At 64.9% G+C, this 13,490-nt stretch overlaps 1 protein-coding gene across 3 annotated transcripts in view; it reads right to left on the minus strand.

The window, feature by feature from the left end:
* Window positions 1–1,189: 1,189 nt before the first annotated feature.
* Window positions 1,190–13,490, minus strand: part of AP1S2 (adaptor related protein complex 1 subunit sigma 2) — a 33,006-nt gene continuing 20,705 nt past the window's right edge. The window contains exon 5 of one of the 3 annotated variants that reach the window (XM_054165799.1): window positions 1,190–1,324. In XM_054165799.1, the coding sequence (XP_054021774.1) occupies window positions 1,277–1,324 (48 nt within the window). In that variant the 3' untranslated portion in view covers window positions 1,190–1,276. Of the gene's footprint in view, window positions 1,325–4,824; window positions 5,079–11,640; window positions 11,740–13,490 lie in introns of those variants that run through there. The other 2 variants (XM_054165801.1, XM_054165800.1) reach the window with 2 other exon arrangements.

The following is a 13,490-nucleotide window of genomic DNA, read 5'->3' on the forward strand; positions in this document are numbered from 1 at the left end:
TGGGGCAGCTCTGCCGGCCTGGGGCAGCTGTGCCCTGCCAGCCAGGGGCAGCTGTGCCAGCCTGGGGCAGCTCTGCCGGCCTGGGGCAGCTGTGCCAGCCTGGGGCAGCTCTGCCGGCCAGGGGCAGCTGTGCCCTGCCAGCCAGGGGCAGCTGTGCCAGCCTGGGGCAGCTCTGCCGGCCTGGGGCAGCTGTGCTCTGCCGGCTAGGGGCAGCTGTGCCCTGCCAGCCAGGGGCAGCTGTGCCAGCCTGGGGCAGCTCTGCCGGCCTGGGGCAGCTGTGCCCTGCCGGCCTGGGGCAGCTGTGCCCTGCCAGCCAGGGGCAGCTGTGCCAGCCTGGGGCAGCTCTGCCGGCCTGGGGCAGCTGTGCCCTGCCAGCCAGGGGCAGCTGTGCCAGCCTGGGGCAGCTCTGCCGGCCTGGGGCAGCTGTGCCCTGCCAGCCAGGGGCAGCTGTGCCAGCCTGGGGCAGCTCTGCCGGCCTGGGGCAGCTGTGCCCTGCCGGCCAGGGGCAGCTGTGCCAGGCTGGGGCAGCTCTGCCGGCCTGGGGCAGCTGTGCCCTGCCAGCCTGGGGCAGCTGTGCCAGGCTGGGGCAGCTCTGCCGACCTGGGGCAGCTGTGCCAGCCTGGGGCAGCTGTGCCCTGCCAGCCAGGGGCAGCTGTGCCAGCCTGGGGCAGCTCTGCCAGCCAGGGGCAGCTGTGCTCTGCCAGCCTGGGGCAGCTGTGCCCTGCCAGCCTGGGGCAGCTGCGCTGTGCCAGCCAGGGGACAGCTGTGCCTGGCCAGCCTGGGGCAGCTGTGCCAGCCAGGGGCAGCTGTGCCCTGCCAGCCTGGGGCAGCTGTGCTGTGCCAGCCAGGGGGCAGCTGTGCCCTGCCAGCCTGGGGCAGCTGTGCCCTGCCAGCCAGGGGCAGCTGTGCCAGGCTGGGGCAGCTGTGCCAGCCAGGGGCAGCTGCACTGTGCCAGCCTGGGGCACAGCTGGCTGTATCAAGCCCCCCAGTGCAGTGGGGGCGGCCAAGCACAGCTGCCCTGCCAGGCAGCCAGGGGAGGCTCTCCAGCCCCTCTGCCTCCTCAGCTGCCAGCTCTGGGTCCCTTTTGGCGGGGGGGGGGTTGGTTGCTCCGAGGAGTTTTCTCTCTGGTAGGCCTGAAGGAAGCAGCTTAGCAGGACAGGAACGACAGACAGACAAGACAGACAGACAGACAGCCAGCCAGCACCTGACACCGTTAGCTAGAGAGGAGAGTGGAGGCAGTGGGACACGGGGGGGCGGCAGCAGCTGCACGGAAGGTTTAGGTCAGTCCAATCTCTTCAAGTACACTACGAGGGGTCTCTGCTTCCTGGGGAGGGAAAAGCGGAGACAGCGGTGAACGGCCCCGCTGCTGCTGAGCAGGGCTCGGGGGGGGACGGTGCAGGGGCTGGGGGAGGCTCAAAGGCATCCAAGCACCCCAGCGGGGCAGCTGGCAGCGGGGGTGGGCTGAGCTGCAGGGCCCCAGAGCCGCCGGCTCCGTGCCGGGCTCCCCGGCGGCACCGGCGAGGCACCGGAGCTGGACCAGCCCCCGGCAGGGAGCGGCCTGCTGGAGGGGCTGAGAACAGCCTGCTAGGGCAGCACAAAGCGGCGGCTGCGGGAAATGGGCGATGGGAGCAGGACACAGCATCCCCCCCGGGGGTCTCCACGCTGCCCCCCGCCCCCCCGGCTCGGCTGCCACAGCCAGGCCGTGCGGCTGCAGCCTCCCGTGGGCTCAGCCCGGCCAAGCCCTGCTTCCCAAGAGCAGGCTGCTTTGGCAGCTCCTCCGCCAGCCAAGCCCCTTCCTTGCCTCTGGCCTTCACTACCAGGCTGCCCAGGGAGGTGCTGCAGTCCCCATCCCTGCAGGAACCTCTGGCCCTGGCACCCGGGGGCAGGGCTTGGTGGCCCTGGTGCTGCTGGTTGGACCCCTCAGAGGTCTCTCCCACCCCAGACACCTCCCTGATTCTGCAACAAACTGCCCCCTGCAGCGGCCAAGGAAGGGTGAGGGCTGCGAGTGTGGTGGCCCCCAGCAGCCTCAGGCTCACCCTAGCCTCCAGCAGCTCCGTTCAGGGGGAGGTGCCTCACCAGCACCACCAGGCTGCCCTGGGCCACGGTGAGCAGCACCACGGCGCCAGGGCCAGAGGGATGCTGCGTCCCGAGGGAGAGGTTAGCCCCCTGCAGGTACCCAGATGAAGAACAGACTTACTTTAGCATCCTACACCAAGCCAGGGCATGGAGCAGGGAGGGGAAAAAAAAAGGCAGAGAAGAGTTAAGGCAGCAGACACAAACTGTTCTCCAGTTGCTTTCTACATGAGCTTCTCCAAACAGCCAGCATCAGACCCCTGAAAGCCTGCACCTAACAGCAGCACGTTGGCTCTGGCACCCTTGGGGCCAGCTCACAAGCTGCCTTCAGCTCAGGGCTGAGGTGATGGAGCGCTGGAGGGACCTGGGAGCCAGGGCAGTGCTTGGAGCAAGGCAGCTCAGAGGCCTCCCAGCAGCACATGAGGAATGGCAGGAGAGAGGCAAGTGAGAACTGGAACCCTGGCACTGGGCTGATTTAGAGCCTGCTCTAAACCTGCTCCCTCTGAGGTAAAAACCTAACTGCCCAGGACTGCAAAGCCCCTGGGTGAAGGCAGGAGGGGAGGCCTGGCTGGCTGAACACCCAGGGGGAGAAGGGAAGGCTCTGCAGCACCTTGGGGTAGAGCCTCACACTGCATGCACAGCTTGAGAGGACACCAAGCCTATCCCCCCCACCACCCCAAAACCCTCCTACACCCTTCCCTACAGCAGGAGAGCTCCCAGGGCTCCAACAGGAGCTCACTTCTCCAGCACTTCAGGGGCTCAAAAACATCTGCCATGGCCAAGCTTGGCAGAGGCAGCAGTGGGCAGGGGCCTGGAGGGGGTGAAACAAGGTACAGGCTACCTCCCCTGGGGGGGAAAAGGTGCCCAGGAGCTCTGAGGAAGAGCAGCAGGGCCCTGCTGCTGCTGCTTCTGGAGCAGCTCAGAGGCTCAGGCAATGCTCACACACAGATCAGCTCCCTCAGGGCCTCTGGCTAAGGAGGAGCACAGAGCAGAGCAGCCCCAGGCCCTGAGCCACCTTGCCAGCAGCACCACCCAGGGAGGGCTGACTTCTGCAGGGCCAGAGCAGTGCCCTGGGGGCAGCCCCTGCCTCCTGCCTGCCCAGAGCAGCACCCTAGGGGCAGCCAGTGCCTCCTGCCTGCCCAGAGCAGCACCCTGGGGGCAGCCCCTGCCTCCTGCCTGCCCAGAGCAGCACCCTGGGGGCAGCCCCTGCCTCCTGCCTGCCCAGAGCAGCGCCCTGGGGGCAGCCCCTGCCTCCTGCCTGCCCAGAGCAGCACCCTGGGGGCAGCCCCTGCCTCCTGCCTGCCCAGAGCAGTACCCTGGGGGCAGCCCCTGCCTCCTGCCTGCCCAGAGCAGCGCCCTGGGGGCAGCCCCTGCCTCCTGCCTGGCCAGAGCAGCGCCCTGGGGGCAGCCCCTGCCTCCTGCCTGCCCAGAGCAGCGCCCTGGGGGCAGCCCCTGCCTCCTGCCTGCCCAGAGCAGCACCCTGGGGGCAGCCCCTGCCTCCTGCCTGCCCAGAGCAGTGCCCTGGGGGCAGCCCCTGCCTCCTGCCTGCCCAGAGCAGTGCCCTAGGGGCAGCCAGTGCCTCCTGCCTGCACATCAGCACCAGCACCACCCAGGGAGGGCTGACTTCTGCCTGGCCAGAGCAGTGCCCTGGGGGCAGCCCCTGCCTCCTGCCTGCCCAGAGCAGCGCCCTGGGGGCAGCCCCTGCCTCCTGCCTGCCCATCAGCACCAGAGGAGCACCCCAGAGGCAGCTGGGGGCCGCTGGAGGAGTCAAGCCCTCCCTTGTGGCAGGCCTGGGAGCCAGCTCTGTGGTGTTTGGCTGAGGTGCTGTGCCCCAGGAAGGGTCAAACCCAGCCCCTTGCAGCAGCCCTGCCTGCCTGCAGCTCACACTCAGCAACGGCAAAGAAGGCAGAGGAGGGACAGGACAGGGAGGAGAGGGAGGGGAGGGAAAGGAATCCACATGAGCCACAAGTGCATGCAGTGCTTTATTGGAGACATGGCAGCAGAGAGCTGGCTCCTGGCCTTGGCAGGCAGCTGGCCCCGGGGAGCAGCCCCAGCCCCAGCTCAGGGCACAGCAGGGCAAGCCCCCGGGCAGGGCAAGCCCCCAGGCAGGGCAGCTGCTCACAGGCACCCTGGGGGACGGCTCACAGGCACAAAAGGAGGCAAAGCTGGCACTGGAGCCCCACTGCAGGCCAGCTGGCTTCCCTGGGAAGCCTCAGTGCTGCAGCAGGAGCAGGCCCAGGCTGGGGGCTGAGCCCCCCCCCTAGCTGCCCCCTGCTCTGCCAGCCGGCCAGGGGCTGAGGCAGAGCCTCCCCTGCCAGCCAGAGCAGCACTGCTTCAGCTTACAAACTGCTCTGCCTCTGCCCACAAGGCACTGGGGATCATCCTCCTCCTCCTCCTCCTGCTGGGGACAGCTCTCTGCCAGGCAGGGCGGGCTGCACTCCCAGCTGGAGGAGCCACATCTCAGAGGGGTCTGAAGGCCCAGCCCCAGCCCAAAGCACTCAAGCTGGTGGCTGCCACAGCACTGCTGGGGCTTCTGCTCTCTCTGCCCTCTCTGCTGTGTGCACCCTCGAGTGGGTGCAGGCAGTGCCCACAGCACTGCCCCTGGCACACAGCCTGGCACAGGCTGCTGCCCCTGCAGCGGGGGCCCGGGCCGGCAGCGCCTGGGGTGATGCCACAGCCCCCCTGACAGCGAGACACCAGCTCAAGCAAGGCTGCAGGGCCCAGCTGGAGCAGCCCAGCTGGGGGCTCTGAGCCTGGCAGACAACAGCAGAGCGAAACTGAGAGGCAGGGCAAGACACAGAGACTCCAGCAGGGGAGGGGAGAGGGCAGCCCAGCAGCAGGGGGATGGTGCGTGGCAGGCTGTTAGGCTGGAGAGATGAGTGGCTTCAGCAAGCTGATGGCAATGTGGTGATGAGGCAGGCACAGCTCTGTCTCCTCTGCAGCTCTGCATGCATGCTGGAGGGAGGCATTTAGTACACTGGCACATTAAAGTACTCATGGCGTGGCTAGGAGAGAAAGCACACAGCTTACACACAGCACACACTGGGCAGGCAGCACACAGCCCCCCCAGCTGCTGCCCTGCCTCCCCCACGCTGCCCCAGGCCTGCCTGCAGCACAGCCTGCAGAGGGCAAGGGGCAGAGCACCACCACAGCACCCCAGGGCCCAGCAGCAGCTCCCCTGTGCCCTGCGTGCTGGGGCCCACAGCTGCCCTGTGCTGCCCTGCAGCTGCCCTGTGCCCTGCATGCTGGGGCCCACAGCAGCCCTGTGCTGCCCTGCAGCTGCCCTGTGCCCTGTGCCCTGCATGCTGGGGCCCACAGCAGCCCTGTGCTGCCCTGCAGCTGCCCTGTGCCCTGCATGCTGGGGCCCACAGCAGCCCTGTGCTGCCCTGCAGCTGCCCTGCAGCTGCCCTGTGCCCTGCATGCTGGGGCCCACAGCTGCCCTGTGCTGCCCTGCAGCTGCCCTGTGCCCTGCATGCTGGGGCCCACAGCAGCCCTGTGCTGCCCTGCAGCTGCCCTGCAGCTGCCCTGTGCCCTGCATGCTGGGGCCCACAGCTGCCCTGTGCTGCCCTGCAGCTCCCCTGTGCCCTGCATGCTGGGGCCCACAGCAGCCCTGTGCTGCCCTGCAGCTGCCCTGTGCTGCCCTGCAGCTCCCCTGTGCCCTGCATGCTGGGGCCCACAGCTGCCCTGTGCTGCCCTGCAGCTCCCCTGTGCCCTGCATGCTGGGGCCCACAGCAGCCCTGTGCTGCCCTGCAGCTGCCCTGTGCCCTGCGTGCTGGGGCCCACAGCAGCCCTGTGCTGCCCTGCAGCTGCCCTGTGCTGCCCTGCAGCTGCCCTGTGCCCTGCATGCTGGGGCCCACAGCAGCCCTGTGCTGCCCTGCAGCTGCCCTGGGCCCTGCATGCTGGGGCCCACAGCAGCCCTGTGCTGCCCTGCAGCTGCCCTGTGCTGCCCTGCAGCTGCCCTGTGCCCTGCATGCTGGGGCCCACAGCAGCCCTGTGCTGCCCTGCAGCTGCCCTGTGCCCTGCATGCAGGGGCCCACAGCTGCCCTGTGCTGCCCTGCAGCTGCCCTGTGCTGCCCTGCAGCTGCCCTGTGCTGCCCTGCAGCTGCCCTGTGCTGCCCTGCATGCTGGAGCCCACAGCAGCCCTGTGCTGCCCTGCAGCTGCCCTGTGCCCTGTGCCCTGCATGCTGGGGCCCACAGCAGCCCTGTGCTGCCCTGCAGCTCCCCTGTGCCCTGCATGCTGGGGCCCACAGCAGCCCTGTGCTGCCCTGCAGCTGCCCTGTGCCCTGCATGCTGGAGCCCACAGCTGCCCTGTGCTGCCCTGCAGCTGCCCTGTGCCCTGCATGCTGGAGCCCACAGCAGCCCTGTGCTGCCCTGCAGCTGCCCTGTGCTGCCCTGCAGCTGCCCTGTGCTGCCCTGCAGCTGCCCTGTGCCCTGCATGCTGGAGCCCACAGCAGCCCTGTGCTGCCCTGCAGCTCCCCTGTGCCCTGCATGCTGGGGCCCACAGCAGCCCTGTGCTGCCCTGCAGCTCCCCTGTGCCCTGTGCCCTGCATGCTGGGGCCCACAGCAGCCCTGTGCTGCCCTGCAGCTGCCCTGTGCTGCCCTGCATGCTGGGGCCCACAGCAGCCCTGTGCTGCCCTGCAGCTGCCCTGTGCCCTGCATGCTGGGGCCCACAGCAGCCCTCTGCTGCCCTGCAGCTCTCCTCTGCCCTGTGCCCTGCATGCTGGGGCAGTGCAGCAACAGCCAAGCTGCTCAGAGTGGCTGCAGGGAGCCCAGGGAGAGCCTGAGGCCTCTCCAGCAGCCCTGTGCTGCCCTGCTGCTGAGTGCTGCTGCCCTGCAGCCCCCCTTGGCAGGAGCCTCAGCCCCCAGGCCGCTGAGGGGTGAGCTGGGAAGGCAGCAGGGAGCTCTGCTTGCCCGAGCAGCAGTGGCCTGCAGAGGGCTGAGGGCATGCTCAGGGCAGCAGCAGTGCTTCAGAGGGGCCCCAGCCCCACACAGCCCCAGCACACACCTCCTGGCAGGGCAAAAGCCACATCAGGGTGGCAGTGCCCCTCTGCCCTGGGTCAGGCTCTGTACCCCACCCCCAGAGCCACAGCAGCCTTCCAGCACAGCCCACAGGCCTCCCCTGGCTTCTAAGCAGCTGCCTCTGAGCCTCTCCAGGCATTTCAGCTGCTGCAGGTTCAAACTCTCACCTCCCCTGACACAACAAAAGCACAAGAGGAAGATGCTGGAAGCTTTGCAGGAGCTGGCCAGGCCCAGGAACCACATCTCTGCCCCACAGCACTGAACCTCACCCTGCAGGGACCAACTGCAGCAGCTCTGCCCAGGCAGCACAGGGACTGCTGCAGAGCAGCCCTCTGAACAGCATGAGCCAGGGTGGAAGGGACCTCAGAGATCATCCAGTGCAGCCTCTCACCCAGCACCATCTGATCAACTCAACCATGGCACCAAGTGCCTCAGCCAGGCTCTTCCTGAACACCTCCAGGGATGGGGACTCCACCACCTCCCTGGGCAGCACATTCCCATGGCCAATCTCTCTTGCTGGGAAGAATTTCTTCCTCACCTCCAGCCTGAACCACCCCTGGCACAGCTTGAGACTGTGTCCTCTTGTTCTGGGGCTGGGTGCCTGGCAGAAGAGACCAACCCCTACCTGGCTCCAACCTCCCTTCAGGGAGTTGTAGAGGGCAATGAGGTCACCCCTGAACCTTCTCTTTTCCATGCTAAACAACCCCAGCTCCCTCAGCCCTTGGCCTTCTTGGCCCCCTGGGCACACTGCAGGCTCATGTTCAGCCTACTCTCACCCAGTCCCCCCAGGTGCCTCTCTGCCTGGCTGCTCTCAGCCCCTCTGACACCAGCCTGTAGCACTGCCTGGGGTTGCTGTGGCCAATGTGCAGCACCTGGCACTTGGATGTGTTCAATCTCCTGCCCTTGGCCTCTGCCCATCTGCCCAGCCTGGCAAGGTCCCTCTGCAGAGCTCTCCTGCCCTCTAACAGATCAACTCCTGCCCCCAGCTTGCTGTCAGCTGCAAACTTACTGCTGATGGACTCCATCCCCTCCTCCAGATCATCAATCAAGATATTGAGCAGGCTGGGGCCCAGCACTGCTCCCTGGGGCACACCACTGGTGCCTGGCTGCCAGCTGGCTGTGGCACCATTCACCACCACTCTCTGGGCTCAGCCAGCTTGCTGCCATCTGCACCTGGGCTGCTGGCATTCCTGCTACAGCTCCAAACATTTGGTGATTGAATAGAGAAGCACAAAGGGGCACTTGAACCTCCACACTGCTCTCATTGCTTAGCCCTGAAGGCAGCCTACACTGAAAACAAAGTGCTGAGGCATAGCCCTGACTGGAGAAGGAACTGCATGGGCACAGAGCTGCTGGAGGGAGGCCAGGAGGGCCACAGAGATGATCCCAGGGCTGGAGCAGCTCTGCTGTGAGCACAGGCTGAGGGAGCTGGGGGTGTGCAGCCTGCAGGAGAGAAGGCTCCAGGCAGACCTCACAGCAGCCTGCCAGGAGCTGAAGGGGCTGCAAGAAGGCTGCAGAGGGACTGTGCCCAAAGGCCTGCAGGGACAGCAGCAGGGGCAAGGGTTTGAAAGGAGAGCAGAGCAGATGGAGATTGGCTGTGAGGAACAAGTTCTGCCCCAGGAGGCTGCTGCCACACTGCCACAGGTTGCCCAGGGAGGGAGCTGAGGCTCCATGGCTGGAGCTGTTGAAGGTGAGGCTGGAGAAGGCTGTGAGCAACCTGCTCTGGTGGAGGATGTCCCTGCTGGGTGCAGGGGGTTGGATGGAGGCCCTCTGGAGCTGCCTCCCAACCCAACCCAGTCTATGGCTCCATGTCCAAAGGCAAAGGTTCATTGTGCTGCTGCTCAAACACAAAGAGCAAAGCTCCATCCCTGGCAGCTCTGGGCCAAGGCCTTGCCTACAGCTCCCTGTGCAGCAAGGGCCAACAGAGAGAACTCCTCCAGGCTGCTGCAGGCTGGAGCCTGCAGCACTCAGCCAGGGGCTGGGGCAGCAACAGGCACCAAGGCAGAGCTCCTCAGCACCACAGCCCAGCACAAGCACACCCTGTGGCTCCACAGCAGCCCTCCAGAGAGCAGAGGCAGAGGAGCTGGCAGGAGATCAGCCCTGCCTGCCTGCCTCCCCCTCCAGAGCAGCTCCAAGGGCATCAGTGGCAGCCTCCTGGGCTGGAAGTGGATGGGGGCCAGGGGCTGCTCCCTGCCCCTCAGCTGCTCCTTTGCTCTGCTGGAGCAGAGGTGGTCACCCTCTGGGAGGTGCTGCTGCCCAGCAGCAGCCAGCACTGCAGAACTCCCAGCCTGGGCCTGGGGGCTGTCCCCAGCTCAGCAGCACCCCTGCATGAAGCACAGCTCCTGGGGGGTGGGGAAGCTGGCTCCCAGCCCCTGGCAAAGCACTGGGCTGCCTCTCAGGGGAGCCCACAGGCTGTGGCTGCCACTTGGCACCTAGGCACTGCCCCTGCAGCCATGGGCTGCTGCTCATGGACCATGCAGGGGAGGGCAAGCAGCAGCAGTGACCCTGCTGACAGAGGGGCAGGAACCAAAGCAGGGATCAAGCTGCAGCACTGAGGCTCTCTCACTGCAGATGATGCCCAAAGGCAGGCAAGGAGCTCTGCTTTGGCACAGGGATGGTTGGCTGCTTTGGAACAGGCTGCCCAGGGAGCCTGGGAGCACAACAGCTTTAAGGAGAAGGCTCCAGGGGCAGCTCAGAGCTGCCTGCCAGGAGCTGAAGGCATCCTGCAGGAAGGCTGCAGAGAGACTTTGGCTGAGGGGGGCTGGAGCCAGGCCCAGGGGGAATGGTTTGGAGCTGAGGCAGAGCAGGGGCAGAGTGGAGCTGAGGCAGAAGTTGGTGAGGGTGAGGCTGGTGAGAGTGTGGCACAGGCTGCCCAGGGAGGCTGTGGCTGCCTCCTTGCTGGGGGTGCTGAAGGCCAGGCTGGCTGAGGCCTTGAGCAGCTGAGTGGAGCTGAGAGGTGTCCCTGGGCATGGTGGGGAGCTTGGGGGAGCTGAGCTCTGAGCTGCCTTCCAGCCTGAGCCCTTCCATGGTTGTATGATTTGTGATCAACCCCACAGCTCTGTTCAGCAATCAGCTGCTAGCTCCTCCCCACTGCCTCACACAGAGCATAGAATCAGTAAGGTTGGAAAAGACCTCAGGGATCATCAAGTCCAAGCTGTCACCCAACAGCTCATGACTGCTAAACCATGGCACCAAGTGCCACATCCAATCCCCTCTTGAACACCTCCAGGGATGGGGACTCCACCACCTCCCTGGGCAGCACATCCCAATGGCCAATCTCTCTTGCTGGGAAGAATTTCTTCCTAGCATCCAGCCTAAACCTCCCCTGGCACAGCTTGAGGCTGTGTCCTCTTCTTCTGGTGCTGGCTGCCTGGGAGAAGAGACCAACCCCCACCTGGCTCCAACTTCCCTTCAGGGAGTTGCAGAGAGCAAGAAGGTCTCCCCTGAGCCTCCTCTTCTCCAGGCTAAGCAACCCCAGCTCCCTCAGCCTCTCCTCCCAGGGCTGTGCTCCAGACCCCTCCCCAGCTTTGTTGCCCTTCTCTGGACACCTTCCAGCAGCTCAACATCTTTCCTAACCTGAGGGGCCCAGAGCTGGACACAGGACTCCAGGGGTGGCCTGAGCAGTGCTGAGCAGAGGGCAGGATGACCTCCCTGCTGCTGCTGGCCACACTCCTCCTGACCCAGGCCGCGCTGCCCTTGGCCTCTCTCAGCCCCCTGGCAGCCCCTGTGTGCTGCCCCCCCCCAGACACCAGCAGTGCTCTTGCTTTTCCACAGGCCACAAACCACTTTTTGCCTAGGGGGAAGGACTTCCTTGTGCCTGGAAGCCCAGCCCTGCCAGAGCTGCAGCTGAGCTCAGCTCTCCCTTCCCTTGCAGTCCCAGCTCTGCCCAGCTCCCTGCTGAGCTCCTCCTGCCTCGGGCGCTCCCCTCGGCGGCCGCCTGCCTTCCCCCTCCAGCAGCCGCACGCTGCTGTGCCTGCTTGCCCTGCTGGACAACAAGCTCTTACCTTTCCACAGCAGGACTGCCTCAAGGGATTCCACTCAGGCTGTGGGCAGCAGAACCTGTTGCAATGCACTGGGCATGCAAGGCAGCTTGGGGGGGGGGGGCGTCATGCAGCACCCGGCGCTGCCCGGCGGCGCTCAGCCTTGCTCGGCGCAGCGCTCTGCCAACTGCTCGCTGCCCCAGGGTGGGGGCAGCCCAGCTGGGTGGTCAGTAAAGGAAGCCAAACACCTGCTGAGCTGTTAGCTGTGCTCCCCAGGCCCCTACCTTGCCCTGCCCCCTCCCCTTGAACCGCCAGCAGACGGAGTCGGAGGCTCGCCGTGGATGCGGTTAGTAGGGGGGGAAGGCAAAGAGGAAGGGAGGCACTCCAAGCGCTTCCTCCAAGACCATCATGCAGGTGTTGCAGGGAGGTTAAGCCCATCACCCTGGGTAGGTTTTCTCCCCCCTCCCCACCCCTCTGGCCCCTTGGCAAGGGCTCAGCCCCACGTGCAGCAGTCTGTGCATAGCACCCACTCCATCCATGCCACCGAGATGGTGCCCTGGGGTAGTTACCAATCGCTCGGCTGGGGGCTCACCCAGGGCTAATGCCTTTAGATTGCTCTTAATCATAAGATATCCTCAGACAAACCTCCCCAGTCTTCAGTCTGGCTCTACAAACAAAAACCAGGCAGCAGTGAAAACAAGCAAAAAGGAAGAGACCCACTCCTTAAGTCCACAGCGAGCAGAGCAACCTCCCCTCCCCTCCCTCCCCAGGCCCCCAGCGCCCTCCCGCCTCTGCTTCCAGCAGGGCTTAGGAGAGAGCCTAAACTCCACCCCAAAGCCCAGCCTGAGCCCTAGGCAGAAGGCAAGGCAGTCACTCCCACTCACATTCCAGCTAGCATTAGTTAAGTTAAGCCACTTCCACGAGGTCCTGCTGTGAGTCCACTGCTCAGAAACCGAAGAGCAGCAAGGGGGAGGGGAAACCCAAACCAAACCCAAAGGCTCCAAGCAGCTGCAGCAAGAGGAGAACAGCTCTTGAGTTCCCATTTCTGGACAGCACAGAGGATGTCATGACCTCAGAAGAAGCCCTCAGAGAGTTTGGAAAGCTTCACTGGTGCCTGGGGGATTCATAAGTCAAAGTGGGGCTTGGTTTCGCTGCAGGGAGAGAGGATTTCAGCTCAGATGCTGCAGCTGAGGGTGCAACAGGATGGGATGGGACTGAGCCTGAGAGCTGCTGAAGTCACACATGGAGGCTGAACAGAATGGAATTAACCAGGTTGGAAAAGAGCTTTGGGATCATCCAGTCCAACTTACCACCCAGCACCATCTGAGCAACTCAACCATGGCACCAAGGGCCTCAGCCAGGCTCTTCCTAAACACCTCCAGGGATGGGGACTCCACCACCTCCCTGGGCAGCACATCCCCATGGCCAATCTCTCTTGCTGGGACAACACCCATCAGAGTGGCAGTGCCCCTCTGCCCTGGGTCAGGCTCTGTACCCCACCCCCAGAGCCACAGCAGCCTTCCAGCACAGCCCACAGGCCTCCCCTGGCTTCTAAGCAGCTGCCTCTGAGCCTCTCCAGGCATTTCAGCTGCTGCAGGTTCAAACTCACCTCCCCTGACACAACAAAAGCACAAGAGGAAGATGCTGGAAGCTTTGCAGGAGCTGGCCAGGCCCAGGAACCACATCTCTGCCCCACAGCACTGAACCTCACCCTGCAGGGACCAACTGCAGCAGCTCTGCCCAGGCAGCACAGGGACTGCTGCAGAGCAGCCCTCTGAACAGCATGAGCCAGGGTGGAAGGGACCTCAGAGATCATCCAGTGCAACCTCTCACCCAGCACCATCTGATCAACTCAACCATGGCACCAAGGGCCTCAGCCAGGCTCTTCCTGAACACCTCCAGGGATGGGGACTCCACCACCTCCCTGAGCAGCACATCCCCATGGCCAATCTCTCTTGCTGGGAAGAACTTCTTACTAACATCCAGCCTGAACCTCCCCTGGCACAGCTTGAGACTGTGTCCTCTTGTTCTGGGGCTGGGTGCCTGGGAGAAGAGACCAACCCCCACCTGGCTACAACCTCCCTTCAGGGAGTTGCAGAGAGCAAGAAGGTCTCCCCTGAGCCTCCTCTTCTGCAGGCTAAGCAACCCCAGCTCCCTCAGCCTCTCCTCACAGGGCTGTGCTCCAGACCCCTCCCCAGCTTTGTTGCCCTTCTCTGGACACCTTCCAGCAGCTCAACATCTTTCCTAACCTGAGGGGCCCAGAGCTGGACACAGGACTCCAGGGGTGGCCTGAGCAGTGCTGAGCACAGTGCACAAGGACTTCCCTGCTCCTGCTGGCCACACTCTTCCTTCAGGGAGCTGTAGACAGCCAGATGAGATTCATTTCCCCCCACACACACCCCTGGCAGGAAAATAGGT

This window comes from Dryobates pubescens, chromosome 12 (assembly GCF_014839835.1).
Source record: "Dryobates pubescens isolate bDryPub1 chromosome 12, bDryPub1.pri, whole genome shotgun sequence".
NCBI lineage: Eukaryota > Metazoa > Chordata > Aves > Piciformes > Picidae > Dryobates > Dryobates pubescens.